The following is a 15,739-nucleotide window of genomic DNA, read 5'->3' as shown; positions in this document are numbered from 1 at the left end:
AAGGAAGAAGTAAAAGATGTTAGGGACTATAGAGGATGATTCACAGCAATATGTAATAAAAATCGAGGTGAGGGCGATGGAAATGCATTTGGCAATGGATCTGCTTCGGTTCGGTGGATGGTGCTGTGTGCACTTTTCGAAGGATGGATCCCAGTCGGTCCGGGGCTGTGCGATGCGGGGGGTCGGGGGTGGTCTGCCGGGCATTGGGATGACAACCCAACTCGAGATGGGGGCTTTTGGCGGGTGGAATAGTGGGGACCAATTGGAGGTTTGCTTAGTGGAGATGCAAATGTCATGGTACAACTATATAGACACTCAATCATTATGTTACTTTTTAATAGGACGTTTACAAACATATATTTTGATAAAAATAATTGAAAGGTGTGTCTCATTATGGTAAGTGGTGAAATAAGTATAGCCAGTTACAATTGTAATGGCTTAGCAGATAATAAGAAAAGACGATCAGTATTTACCTGGCTAAAAGAGAAGGATTATAATATCTACTGTTTACAGGAAACCCATTCGACAGTTTTAGATGAAGTTTTGTGGCAAAATATATTTCTCCCATGGGCAAAGAAATTCAAAAGGGGTGATGGTTTTAATTAATAATAACTTTGATCCAAATGTGCAACTTGTCCAAACAGATCCTCAAGGTAGATGGATTATTTTAAATATGTTATTGGACAATAAACATATATGGCTTATTAACCTATACGGTCCGAATGATGATGATCCAAGCTTCTTTGACAATATATATAAGAATGTATCAACTCTACAAGCAACACTAGACTTTATTATTATAGTGGGAGATTTTAATACGGTCTTAAATACCTCTATGGACCGGAAAGGAAATCACACTACAAACTATCACCCTCAGGCACTTAAGGAAATCAGGAATGTCATGGATATATTGGAATTAGTGGATATATGGAGACTTAAATACCCTGACCTAGTGAGATATACATGGCGGAGGCTTAATCAAGCTAGTCGCCTTGACTACTTTCTTATATCATTCTCTCTGGCACCAAAAGTTAAAAAAGTGTTTGATAGGGGACAGAATGCGGTCGGACCATCACATAATTGGCATATATATTACTCTTACAGAATTTCCACGTGGGCGAGGATATTGGAAATTTAATCAAAGCCTACTAGATGATAAATTGTTTAGAACTAGGACAGAAGAATTTATAACTGACTTTTTTAGACATAACATAGGTACAGCAGATCCCCATATTGTATGGGACACTTTTACGTGTGCCTTTAGAGGCCATGCAATTCAGTACTCATCTATAAAACAAAAGCAATTTCGATCAAAAGAGTCCATATTAACAAAGGAAATTGAAGGACTAACAGTACAGTTAGATAACAATAAAAACGGTACCATAGAGGCACAGAATAAGTTAGAGGAAAAACAAAAAGAAATGGAGGAACTTATTCAAGAAAGATCCAGTGTAATATATTACAAAAATAAAGCGAACTGGATGGAATATGGGGAAAAATGCACCAAATTCTTTTTCAATCTTCAATATAGAAATGCTACCAAAAAAAACGTATTAAAACTTATTACAAATGATGGAGTCACGCATGATTCACCAAATGATATTTTGAAAGAGGAAGTAAAGTACTTTAAGAATATATTTTCGTTTCAGGCTCCTCCATCTCCACTAACTGAAACTAATTGTATGGATTTTTTCCCTAATAATAATGTAAAATTAACATCTGTACAGAAAGACTCATGTGAAGGCCTAATTACAGAGGAGGAACTACTTGATGCAATTGGGGCCTTTAAGGATGGGAAAACTCCAGGACTGGATGGCATACCAGTGGAAGTATACAAACATTTTTTTGATATACTCAAAGGACCATTATTAGCTTGTTTTAACCACTCCTATATAAATGATAGATTATCAGACACGCAACAAGAAGGTGTGATATCATTATTACTGAAACAGGACCCAAGTGGTATATATAAAAATCCAGTCCATTTAAAAAATTGGAGACCTCTTACACTTCAGTGTTGTGATGCAAAAATCCTAGCAAAATGCTTGGCGCATAGAATAAAAAAAGTTTTGTCAGATATTATTCATCCTAATCAGACAGGTTTTTTACATGGACGATACATTGGAGATAATATAAGGCAAGTACTGGAAACAATAGAACACTATGAAATATCGGGGACACCAGGCCTGGTTTTCATAGCTGATTTTGAAAAGGCTTTTGATAAAGTACGACTGGAGTTTATATATAAATGCCTAGAATATTTCAATTTTGGGGAATCTCTTATAAAATGGGTAAAAATTATGTATAGTAACCCTAGGTGTAAAATAGTAAATAATGGCTCCATCTCAGAAAGTTTTAAACTATCTAGAGGAGTAAAACAAGGTTGTCCACTATCGGCATATCTATTTATTATTGCCATTGAAATGTTAGCTGTTAAAATTAGATCAAACATTAATATTAAGGGATTAGAAATCCAGGGCCTAAAAACTAAGGTGTCATTGTACGCTAATGATTCATGTTTTCTTTTAAAACCACAACTAGAAACTCTCCACGGCCTCTTAGAGGATCTAGATACATTTGCTATCCTCTCTGGATTAAAACCAAATTATGATAAATGTACCATATTACGTATTGGATCACTAAAAAATACACATTTTACATTGCCATGTAGTTTACCAATTAAATGGTCTGACGGTGATGTGGACATACTCGGTATACAAATCCCAAAAGAAAGAAATGATCTCACTCCAATAAATTTTTATAGAAAGTTAGCAAAAATAGATAAGATCTTGCTACCATGGAAAGGAAAATACCTGTCTTTAATCATATCACAGTTTACCTATTTGCTTATGGTTTTGCCAATATTAAGCTGATCCACCCCCCCAAAAACATAAAAAATAAAAAAGTATTCAGACCCCTTGACTTTTTCCACATTTTGCTACGTTACAGCCTTATTCTCAAAATTGATTAAATTAAATGTTTTTCTCATCAATCTACACACAATACCCCATAAGGACATCACAATACCCCATAATGACATCACAATGCCCCATAATGACAAAGCAAAAACAGGTTAGACCTTTTTGTAAATGTATTTTACATTAGAAATAAATAACTTATTTACATAATTATTCAGAACCTTTGCTATGAGACTCAAATCAAATCAAATTTTATTTGTCACATGCGCCGAATACAACAATTGTAGACTTTACCGTGAAATAATGACTTACAAGCCCTGAACCAACAATGCAGTTCAAGAAATAGAGTTAAGAAAATATTTACAAAATAAACTTTATGAAATCAAAAAGTAACACAATAAAATGACATAACAATAACGAGGCTAAAGACAGGGGGTACCGGTACATATTCAATAGGAAGGGTGCTGTAACAGTCCTGACCTGTTTTATGTTGTTTTTATGTGTTTATGGTCAGGGCGTTAGTTTTGGGTGGGCAGTCTATGTTATCTGTTTCTATGTTGGTTTTGGGTTACCTGGTATGGCTCTTGATTAGAGGCAGGTGGTTTGCATTTTCCTCTAATTAAGAGTCATATTTAGGTAGGGCATTCTCACTGTTTGTTTGTGGGTGATTGTCTCCTGTGATGTCTTCGTCGTTGTCGATGTTATTCACTTTCGGAGCTGTTTGGCTGTTCGTGTGTTTTGATGTAACGTTCCTGTTCGTGAGTTTACGTTTGTGATGTGAGTTTATGTTCAGGTTCCGTTCTACGTCGTTTTGTTATTTTGTAGTTTTGAAAGTGTTTTGTTTTGTTTCGTGGCTGTCAAATATATAATAAAGATGGCATATTTCCCTGAACCCGCATTTTGGTCAGAAGATCCTTCTCTCCTCACCTCATCCGAGGATGAGGAGAGCACAAGCCGTAACAGAATCACCCACCAACAAACAGTGACCAAGCGGTATGGGAATGCTCGACGGAGCAACAGGAACTTCTGGACTTGGGAGGAGATCTTGGACGGTAGAGGACCTTGGGCTCAACCAGGGGAATATCGCCGTCCAAAGGAGGAATTGGAAGCAGCGAAGGCTGAGCGGCGCTGGTATGAGGAGGCAGCGCGACGACGCGGTTGGGAGCCCGTGAGTCAGACCAAAAAATTTATTGGGGGGGGGGCACACGAGGAGTGTGGCAAAGCCGGGTAAGATACCCGAGCAAACTCCCCGTGCTTACCGTGGAGGTAGAAGGCGTCGTACTGGTAAGAGACCGTGTTATGCGGTAGAGCGCACGGTGTCCCCAGTACGCGTGCTTAGCCCAGTGCGGGCTATTCCACCTTGCCGCACTGGGAGGGCTAGGTTGGGCATCGAGCCGAGTGCCATGAAGCCGGCCCAACGTATCTGGTCTCCAGTACGTCTCCTCGGGCCGGTGTACATGGCACCAGCCTTACAGGTGGTGTCCCCGGTTCGCCTGCATAGCCCAGTGCGGGCTATTCCACCTCGCCGCACTGGCAGGGCTACGGGGTCCATTCAACCTGGTAGGGTTGGGGAGGCTCGGTGCTCAAGAGCAGGTGTCCTCCTTCACGGTCCGGTAGACCCGGTGCCACCTCCATGTACCAGTCCTCCGGTGGCAGCCCCCCGTACCAGGCTGTCTCTCCGGGTTCTCTCTCCTGCTGTTTCCTCCTCTCCAGCGCAGCCGGTGCCTAGACCACGCACCAGGCTGTCTCTCCTTTTCCTCCCTACAGAGCTATCCGTCTCCCCAGCGCCATCTGAGCCATCCGTCTCCCCAGCGCCATCTGAGCCATCCGTCTCCCCAGCGCCATCTGAGCCATCCGTCTCCCCAGCGCCATCTGAGCCATCCGTCTCCCCAGCGCCATCTGAGCCATCCGTCTCCCCAGCGCCATCTGAGTCATCCGTCTGTCAGGAGCCTGCAAAGCCGCCCGTCTGCCATGAGCCTGCAAAGCCGCCCGTCTGCCATGAGCCTACAGAGCCATCCGCCAGACAGGAGCCGCTAGAGCCGTCAGCCAGACAGGAGCCGCTAGAGCCGTCAGCCAGACAGGAGCCGCTAGAGCCGCCCGCCAGACAGGATCTGCCAGAGCCGCCAACCAGACAGGATCTGCCAGAGCCGCCAACCAGACAGGATCTGCCAGAACCGCCAACCAGACAGGATCTGCCAGAGCCGCCAACCAGACAGGATCTGCCAGAGCCGCCAACCAGACAGGATCTGCCAGAGCCGCCAGCGAGCCATGAGCAGCCAGAGCCGTCAGAGAGCCATGAGCAGCCAGAGCCGTCAGAGAGCCATGAGCAGCCAGAGCCGTCAGAGAGCCATGAGCAGCCAGAGCCGTCAGAGAGCCATGAGCAGCCAGAGCCGTCAGAGAGCCATGAGCAGCCAGAGCCGTCAGAGAGCCATGAGCAGCCAGTGCCGTCAGAGAGCATTGAGCGTCGAGAGCCGTCAGCCTGCCATGAGCGTCGAGAGCCGTCAGCCTGCCATGAGCGTCGAGAGCCGTCAGCCTGCCATGAGTGTCGAGAGCCGTCAGCCTGCCATGAGCGTAGAGAGCCGTCAGTCTGCCATGAGTGTCGAGAGCCGTCAGCCTGCATGGACCTGCCAGAGCCGTCCAGCCAGGACCTGCCAGAGCCGTCCAAACAGGACCTGCCAGAGTCCTTCAGCCGGGATCTGCCCCTTGTCCCGGTGTTGCCCCTTGTCCCGGTGCTGCCCCTTGTCCCGGTGCTGCCCCTTGTCCCGGTGCTGCCCCTTGTCCCGGTGCTGCCCCTTGTCCCGGTGCTGCCCCTTGTCCCGGTGCTGCCCCTTGTCCCGGTGCTGCCCCTTATTCCGGTGCTGGTCCTTATCCTGGTGCTGCCCCTTGTTCCGGTGCTGCCCCTTGTCCCGGTGCTACCCCTTGTCCCGGTGCTGCCCTTTGTCCCGGTGCTGGCTGTTTATTTTGGGGAAAGTAGTTTTAGGGTGGTCAGTGGAAGGGGTAGACAGAAGAGGGGAGTGACTATGGTGGTGTGGGGAGAGCGTCCTGAGCCGGAACCACCACCGTGGTCAACTGCCCACCCGGACCCTCCCCTGGACTTTGTGCTGGTGCGCCCGGCGTGCGCATCTTGAGGGGGGGGTACTGTAACAGTCCTGACCTGTTTTATGTTGTTTTTATGTGTTTATGGTCAGGGCGTTAGTTTTGGGTGGGCAGTCTATGTTATCTGTTTCTATGTTGGTTTTGGGTTACCTGGTATGGCTCTTGATTAGAGGCAGGTGGTTTGCATTTTCCTCTAATTAAGAGTCATATTTAGGTAGGGCATTCTCACTGTTTGTTTGTGGGTGATTGTCTCCTGTGATGTCTTCGTCGTTGTCGATGTTATTCACTTTCGGAGCTGTTTGGCTGTTCGTGTGTTTTGATGTAACGTTCCTGTTCGTGAGTTTACGTTTGTGATGTGAGTTTATGTTCAGGTTCCGTTCTACGTCGTTTTGTTATTTTGTAGTTTTGAAAGTGTTTTGTTTTGTTTCGTGGCTGTCAAATATATAATAAAGATGGCATATTTCCCTGAACCCGCATTTTGGTCAGAAGATCCTTCTCTCCTCACCTCATCCGAGGATGAGGAGAGCACAAGCCGTAACAGGTGCACCAGTTATTTGAGGTCATTTGTAAAGTGACTATGCATAGATAATAAACAGCGAGCAGCAGCAGTGTAAAAACAATACATATACAGTGGGGAGAACAAGTATTTGATACACTGCCGATTTTGTACCTATGATAAAAATTACAGACCTCTACATTCTTTGTAAGTAGGAAAACCTGCAAAATCAGCAGTGTATCAAATACTTGTTCTCCCCACTGTAGTCCGGGTGGCCATTTGATTAATTGTTCAGCAGTCTTATGGCTTGGGGGTAGAAGCTGTTAAGGAACTTTTTGGTCCTAGACTTGGCGTTTCAGAACCACTTGCCGTGCGGCAGCAGAGAGACCAGCCTGTGACTTGGGTGACTGGAGTCTTTGACCATTTTTTGGGCCTTCCTTTGACACTGCCTAGTATATAGGTCCTGGATGTCAGTTTATAGACTGTGTATAGACCCCTGTGTATAGACCCTAACACATTTGGTAAAATACCTGTACTATGGACGTACAGCTATGTAGCTGACCTGTGTATAGACCCTAACACATTTGGTATAAATATTAGTTCAGAACAGTGGTTTTATTTGCTTCCACTGGTTAATAATTAATCCCCAAGAAATGGCAGAAAATTACACCTGTCAAACTGCTATTTTGGAATGAAAGTCCTGCTTCAAATCAAATTGTATTTGTCACAAACGTGTTTAGCAGATGTTATTGCGGGTGAAGCGAAACGCTTGGGTTTCTAGCGGTGCAGTAATATCTTTCACAACGCTTGGGTTTCTAGCGGTGCAGTAATATCTTTCACAACGCTTGGGTTTCTAGCGGTGCAGTAATATCTTTCACAACGCTTGGGTTTCTAGCGGTGCAGTAATATCTTTCACAACGCTTGGGTTTCTAGCGGTGCAGTAATATCTTTCACAACGCTTGGGTTTCTAGCGGTGCAGTAATATCTTTCACAACGCTTGGGTTTCTAGCGGTGCAGTAATATCTTTCACAACGCTTGGGTTTCTAGCGGTGCAGTAATATCTTTCACAACGCTTGGGTTTCTAGCGGTGCAGTAATATCTTTCACAACGCTTGGGTTTCTAGCGGTGCAGTAATATCTTTCACAACGCTTGGGTTTCTAGCGGTGCAGTAATATCTAACCATTTTCACAACAATACACACAACCTAAAAGTAAAAGAATGGAATAAAGGAATGTATCAATATTAGATGAGAAATGTTGGAGTGGCATGGACTAAAATACGTTATAATAGAATAAAGTAGATACATATGAGATGAGTAAAGCAAAAATATGTTGTGGCGTACAGCAGCCACCAGGGGGAGACTCGTCGAGGCCTGGTGACAGACAGAGGCGATGGCTCCATCTGCTGGACGTGCCAGGTCTCGACGAGCTCTCCGCCCAGGACTAATTGGGGCTGATTGGGGATTTGTGAGTAATCAAGGGCTGATTGCTGCTGATCTAATCTGTGTAAGTGTTTTGACCCAACCCCCTGGTCTGTAAACATTATTAGAGTGACTAGTGTTCCATTATTAGAGTGACTAGTGTTCCATTATTAGAGTGACTAGTGTTCCATTATTAGAGTGGCTAGTGTTCCATTATTTTAGTGACTAGTGTTCCATTATTAGAGTGACTAGTGTTCCATTATTAGAGTGGCCAGTGATTTCAAGTATATGTCACGCCCTGACCATAGTTTGCGTTGTATGTTTCTATGTTTTGTTTGGTCAGGGTGTGATCTGAGTGGGCATTCTATGTTGTATGTCTAGTTTGTCTATTTCTATGTGTTTGGCCTGATATGGTTCTCAATCAGAGGCAGGTGTTTGTCGTTGTCTCTGATTGGGAACCATATTTAGGTAGACTGTTTTGTCATTGTGGGTTGTGGGTAATTGTCTATGTGTAGTGTTTTGTGTCAGCACTATTATTCGATAGCTTCACGTTCGTTGTTTCTTATTTTTGTACAGTTCGTTCAGTGTTCTCTTTTCTAAATAAATTCAAGATGAACACTTACCATGCTGCATATTGTTCCTCCGATCCTTCCAACTACTCCTCCTCAGACGAACGTGACAGTCTATGTATATGGGGCAGCCGCCTTTAAGGTGCAGGGTTAAGTAATCGGGTGAAATCCGCCTAGTGATTGCTATTTAACAGTCTGATGGCCTTGAGATAGACTGGAAAAACAGCTTCTATCGGTCCCAGCTTCGATGCACCTGTACTGACCTCACCTTCTAATGATAGCGGGGTGAACAGGCAGTGGCTCGGGTGGTTGTTGTCCTTGAGGATCTTTTTGGCCTTCCTGTGACATCGGGTGCTGGAGGTGTCCTGGAAGGCAGGTAGTTTGCCCGATGACGCGTTGTGCAGACCGCACCACCCTCTGGAGAGCCCTGCAGTTGCGTGTGATAGCAGTTGCCATACCAGGTGGCGATACAGACCGACAGGATGCTTTCAATTGTGTATCTGTAAATGTTTGTGAGGGTTTTAGGTGACAAGCCAAATTTCTTCAGCCTCTTGAGGTAAAAGAGGCGCTGTTGGCTTTCTTCCCCACGCTGTCTGTGTGGGTGGACCATTCCAGATCATCAGTGATGTGTACGCAGAGAAACTTGAAGCTTTCCACCTGCTCCACTGCGTTCCCATCAATGTGGACAGGCGTGCTCCCTCTCGGGTTTCCTGAAGTCCACGATCAGCTCCTTTGTTTTGTCGATATTGAGTGAGAGGTTATTCTCCTGACACCACACTCCCAGGGCCCTCACCTCCTCCCTGTAGGCTGTCTCGTCATCGTTGGTAATCAGGACTACTACTGTTGTGTCGTCTGCAAACTTCATGATTGAGTTGGAGGCCACGCAGTCATGGGTGAACAGGGAGAACAGGAGGGAGCTGAGCACGCACCCTTTGGGGGTCCCCAGTGTTGAGGATCAGCGAAGTGGAGGTGTTGTTTCCTACCTTCACCACCTGGGGGCGGTCCGTCAGGAAGTCCAGGACCCAGTTGGACAGGGCGGGGTTCAGACTAGAGGTCGACCGATTATGATTTTTGAACGCCGATACCGATTATTGGGGGACAAAAAAAGCTGATACCGATTAATTGGCCGATTTTAAAAAATGTATTTGTAATAATGACAATTACAACAATACTGAATGAACACTTATTTTAACTTAATATAATACATCAATCAAACCAATTTAGCCTCAAATAAATAATGAAACATGTTCAATATGGTTTAAATAATGCAAAAATAAAGTGTTGGAGAAGAAAGTAAAAGTGCAATATGTGCCATGTAAGAAAGCTAACGTTTAAGTTCCTTGCTCAGTACATGAGAACATATGAAAGCTGGTGGTTCCTAGTTAACCATAGGTTAGGTTGCAAGATTGAATCCCTGAGCTGACAAGGTAAAATTCTGTCGTTCTGCCCCTGAACAAGGCAGTTAACCCACCATTCCTAGGCCGTCATTGAAAATAAGAACGTGTTCTTAACTTCTTTGGGGTAGGTGGCAGCATTTTCACTTTTGCATAAATAGCATGCCCAAATTCAACTGCCAGCTACTCATCCCCAGAATATAAGATATGCATATTATTAGTAGATTTGGACAGAAAACACTCTGAAGTTTCTAAAACTGTTTGAATCGTGTCTGTGAGTATAACAGAACTTATGTAGCAGACAAAACCCAGAGGACAAACCATTCAGATATTTTTGTTGTTGTTGGTCACTGTCTTTTCAAGGAGTTTTCATTAGGAAACCAGATTTCTAAGGGACTTGTTTGCAGTTCCTACCGCTTCCACTGGATGTCACCAGTCTTTGGAAATTGGTTGAGGTTTTTCCTTTGTGTAATGAAGAAGTACGTCCATCTTAAATGAGGGTCACTTGAAGTAAATTGTTTGAGGGAGGGACATTACCAGAAAAGTTGCGTCAGTTTGTTTTCTTTTTGTATTGAACACAGATCATCCCGTCTTCAATTTGATCGATTATTAACGTTTAAAAATACCTACAGTTGTATTACAAAAGTAGTTTGAAATGTTTTGGTAAAGAAATGTTTTGGTAAATGTAACTTTTGATATATATTTTTTGTGACGGAAGCACTTCCTGATAAACTCAGTCACCAAATCAATGCATTTGTCAATGTTATTCTCAGAGGCGACCCGGAACATATCCCAGTCTGTGTGATCAAAACAATCGTGCAGCGTGGATTCAGACGAGCGTTGAAAAGTCCTGGAGCAAAATGGAGTGATCAGAGAGGACGAGGGAGGGCCTTGTAAGCATCCCAGAGGTTGGAGTAGCAGTGGTCGAGTGTTTTAGCAGCGCGAGTACTACAGTCAATGTGTTGATAGAACTTCGATAGCGTTTTTTCTTACATTTGCTTTGTTAAAATCCCCAGCTACAATAAATGTGGCCTCAGGCTATGTGGTTTCCAGTTTGCATAAAGTCCAGTGTAGTACTTTGAGGGATGTTGTGGTATCGGCTTGAGGGGAAATATACACGGCTGTGACAATAACCAAAGAGAATTATCTTGGGAGGTAATACGGTTGGCATTTGATTGTGAGGTATTCTAGGTCGGGTGAACAAAAGGACTTGAGTTTATGTATGTTATTACAATCACATCATGAGTGGTTAACCTCTAACGAGCCTCTACCCCGGATCCGGCAGCACCCCCCACCCCCCCCCACACTGATTAGCATCGCTAGCATAGCGTCACAATTAAATAGTAGCATCTAAATATCATTAAATCACAAGTCCAAGACACCTAATGAAAGATACAGATCCTGTGAATAAAGCCACCATTTCAGATTTTTAAAATGTTTTACAGGGAAGACAAAATATGTAAATCTATTAGCTAACCATGTTAGCAAAAGACACCATTTTTCTTTGTCCACCATTTTTTCTCAACACCAGTAGCTATCACCAATTCGGCTAAACTAAGATATTGATAGCCACTAACCAAGAAAAAAACTCATCAGATGACAGTCTGATAACATATTTATTGTATAGGATAGGTTTTGTTAGAAAAATGTGCCTATTTCAGGTATAAATCATAGTTTACAATTGCACCCACCATCACAAATCGACTAGAATAAATACACAGAGCAACGTGTATTACCAATTTACTCATCATAAAACATTTCTTAAAAATACACAGCACATAGCAATGGAAAGACACAGATCTTGTGAATTCAGACAATATTTCAGATGTTCTAAGTGTTTTACAGCGAAAACACAATAAATCGTTATATTAGCATACCACATATGCAAACGTTACCCGACCATTGATTCAAGCCAAAGAGAGCGATATCGTTATCATCGTCAAAATATATTAATTTTTTCACTAACCTTCTCAGAATTCTTCCGATGACAGTCCTGTAACATCATATTACAACATACATATAGAGTTTGTTCGAAAATGTGCATATTTAGCCATAAAAAAACGTGGTTATACAATGACAATACTAGCAAAACTAGCCTGAAAATGTCGGTCGCCATCTTTCACAGTGATCTTGTCTCATGGATATCTATTCATAAACTTGACAAAAAATATATATGTTGGACAGCTATCGAAAGACAAATTAGTTCTTAATGCAATCGCTGAATTACATTTCTAAAATGATCCTTACTGTGCAATACAGGGTTTGCGAAGCTATACCAAACAAAATGGCGCAATAAGCGTTTAACATTTTTCGACAGAAACACGATTTATCATCATAAATTGTTCTTACTATGAGCTGCTCTTCCATCAGTATCTTGGGCAATGAATCCTTTCTTGGGTCTAATCGTCTTTTGGTCGAAAGCTGTCCTCTTGCCATGTGGAAATGCCCACTAACGTTCGGCATGAACTGGAAACGTGCCAAGCGGTTCAAAGTGTCTCAGAAAGCAATGCCTCAAAATCGCACTAAACGGATATAAATTGCTATAAAACGGTTTAAATTAACTACCTTATGATGTTTTTAACACCTATAACGAGTAAAAACATGACCGGCGCTATATTAATGGCTTTACCAAGGCTTGGAAAAAGGCCAGTCAGATGTCCTTCTTGCGTTGAGCGCAGAGTCCAAAAGAACGGTACTTCCGGTATTTGGTCATTTATAGAGCCCATGATTGCGCAATCGACTCCATTCAAATTGTCACCACTTACTGACATCTAGAGGAAGGCGTGGGCAGTGTTTGAATCCTCATAGGATTTACAGAGACTTTTAAAACTGATCTGGAACCAGAGGCCAAGATGTCTGAAATCTGACACACTGGGAGGAAAAGTGCTGTAGAATGAGTTCTGTTTCACTCAGAGACATAATTCAAACGGCTATAGAAACTAGAGAGTGTTTTCTATCCAATAATAACAATGATATGCATATTGTACGAGCAAGAATTGAGTACGAGGCCGTTTGAAATGGGCACGATTTAGCTGGCTACTCAGTAACGCCCCCTGCAGCCATAAGAAGTTAAATTGCCATAGGGGGTACGAACAAAGGATCCAATTCGGGAAAGTCGTATTCCCGGTCGTAATGCTGTTGAGTTACCGCCGGTCTGATATTCAAAAGTTATTTACGGTTGTGTGTAATATCACAAAAAAATTCCTGGGCTAATAATGTAACTGCAAAGTTGCTTAGGAGCTAGAAGAAGAGCTGCCCTATCTGTCGGCGCCATCTTGCTTTTTTACATGAGTAGTGCATGCCACAAATTCTAAGTGGGTCTTTCTCCATTCTTCATTCGAATTTGTTGCATGAGAAATATAAGGAAAGTTAGTACCTGCCGCCAATACAGACATTGTGAAAAACACAGGGCCGTAAACAGCACTTTACTGAATTGCGTGGCTTTCCTTTGACAGCTTCTGCTGTTTGCAAGTGATGTAATATTGTCCCCTTCTCTAGGGTTATTTAGCTCTCCCTACCACTAGGGGGTTAATGGGATTAAGAATTAGATTCTGGCAAAACCCAGAGCCATTGTTTCTGTTTTGTTTCATCTTTATAAATACTTAAGTTATTATTGAGAATAAAATAACATGTTCCAGCCTACCCTGAGCCACTGTTTCTCTGTCAGGGCGTCGCTGTAGTCAACGTCGCCTCTCCTGCGTGATCCTCGGCCGAAGATCTTCTCCTCCTCTTCCTCGCAGGTGAGCCGCTCCACCTCTGCGTCATCCTTGACGATCCAAGATGGCAGCTCGACCTCCTCCATCAGACGAGGCTTCCTTTTAGGGTTCCTGGCGTCCTCCCGCCGCCGGTCCAAGTCCATACTCTATAGAGGAAACAACACTTTATTGATTTCTAACCCCAACCCTTACCCTAACCCTAGCCTTTAGACTAACCCTTACCTTAACCCTAACCCTTACTCTAACCTTTACCCTAATCTCTACACTAACCTTTACCCTTACTCTAACCTTTACCCTAATCTCTACACTAACCTTTACCCTAACCTTTAGACTAACCCTAACCCTTACACTAACCTTTACCCTAATCTCTACACTAACCTTTACCCTAACCCTAACCTTTACCCTAATCTCTACACTAACCTTTACCCTAACCTTTAGACTAACCCTAACCCTTACACTAACCTTTACCCTAATCTCTACACTAACCTTTACCCTAACCCTAACCCTTACCCTAATCTCTACACTAACCTTTACCCTAACCTTTAGACTAACCCTAACCCTTACACTAACCTTTACCCTAATCTCTACACTAACCTTTACCCTAACCCTAACCCTTACCCTAATCTCTACACTAACCTTTACCCTAACCTTTAGACTAACCCTAACCCTTACACTAACCTTTACCCTAATCTCTACACTAACCTTTACCCTAACCTTTAGACTAACCCTAACCCTTACACTAACCTTTACCCTAACCCTTACCCTTACATTTACCATAACCTTTACCCTAGCCTTTACCCTTACATTTACCCTAACCTTTACCCTAACCCGTACCTTATCCCTAACCTTTACCTTTACACTAACCTTTACCCTAATCTCTACACTAACCTTTACCCTAACCCTTACCCTAATCTCTACACTAACCTTTACCCTAACCTTTAGACTAACCCTAACCCTTACACTAACCTTTACCCTAACCCTTACCCTAACCCGTACCTTTACCCTAACCTTTACCCTAATCTCTACACTAACCTTTACCCTTACCCTTACATTTACCATAACCTTTACCCTAACCTTTACCCTAACCCGTACCTTATCCCTAACCTTTACCTTAATCCTAACCTTATCCCTAACCTTTACCTTAATCCTAACCTTATCCCTAACCTTAACCTTAATCCTAACCTTTACCCTAACCTTTACCTTTACCCTAACCTTTACCTTATACCTAACCTTTACCTTATACCTAACCTTTACCTTAATCCTAACCTTTACCTTAATCCTAACCTTTACCTTAATCCTAACCTTTACCTTAATCCTAACCTTTACCTTAATCCTAACCTTTACCTTAATCCTAACCTTTACCTTAATCCTAACCTTTACCTTTACCCTAACCTTTACCTTTACCCTAACCTTTACCTTAATCCTAACCTTTACCTTAATCCTAACCTTTACCTTAATCCTAACCTTTACCTTAATCCTAACCTTTACCTTAATCCTAACCTTTACCTTTACCCTAACCTTTACCTTAATCCTAACCTTTACCTTAATCCTAACCTTTACCTTAATCCTAACCTTTACCTTAATCCTAACCTTTACCTTAATCCTAACCTTTACCCTATAGTGGTCTTATTGTGTCAGTATTCAATAATAAATATCAATGTCTAGAAAGCACCATACCGAAGGTTACTGTTAATGTAAAGCACCATACTGAAGGTTACTGTTAATGTAAAGGACCATACTGAAGGTTACTGTTAATGTAAAGCACCATACTGAAGGTTACTGTTAATGTAAATGACCATACTGAAGGTTACTGTTAATGTAAAGGACCATACTGAAGGTTACTGTTAATGTAAAGCACCATACTGAAGGTTACTGTTAATGTAAAGGACCATACTGAAGGTTACTGTTAATGTAAAGGACCATACTGAAGGTTACTGTTAATGTAAAGCACCATACTGAAGGTTACTGTTAATGTAAAGCACCATACTGAAGGTTACTGTTAATGTAAAGCACCACACCGAAGGTTAGTGCTAATGTCACGTGCTTCTCACCATGAACAGCTCAAACTCATCCTCATTACGGGCGATCATCTGGTTCAGAGTCTCATCATCAGGCACCTCGTCTTCCTCC

General features: G+C 42.8%; 1 protein-coding gene across 1 annotated transcript in view; it reads right to left on the bottom strand.

Annotated features, from left to right (window-relative positions):
- Positions 1-15,739, bottom strand: part of LOC129826804 (probable global transcription activator SNF2L2) — a gene marked incomplete at its 5' end in the record, with an annotated part of 74,346 nt that overhangs the window by 43,941 nt on the left and 14,666 nt on the right. Inside the window, 2 exons of the mRNA XM_055887891.1 lie at positions 13,537-13,755; positions 15,661-15,738. Coding sequence (XP_055743866.1) covers positions 13,537-13,755; positions 15,661-15,738 — 297 coding nt within the window. The remainder of the gene's footprint in view (positions 1-13,536; positions 13,756-15,660; position 15,739) is intronic.

The sequence above is a fragment of the Salvelinus fontinalis genome, chromosome 28, assembly GCF_029448725.1.
Source record: "Salvelinus fontinalis isolate EN_2023a chromosome 28, ASM2944872v1, whole genome shotgun sequence".
NCBI lineage: Eukaryota > Metazoa > Chordata > Actinopteri > Salmoniformes > Salmonidae > Salvelinus > Salvelinus fontinalis.
The sequence above is the reverse complement of the archived record's forward strand: the minus strand, read 5'-3'. Positions and strand labels throughout refer to the sequence as shown.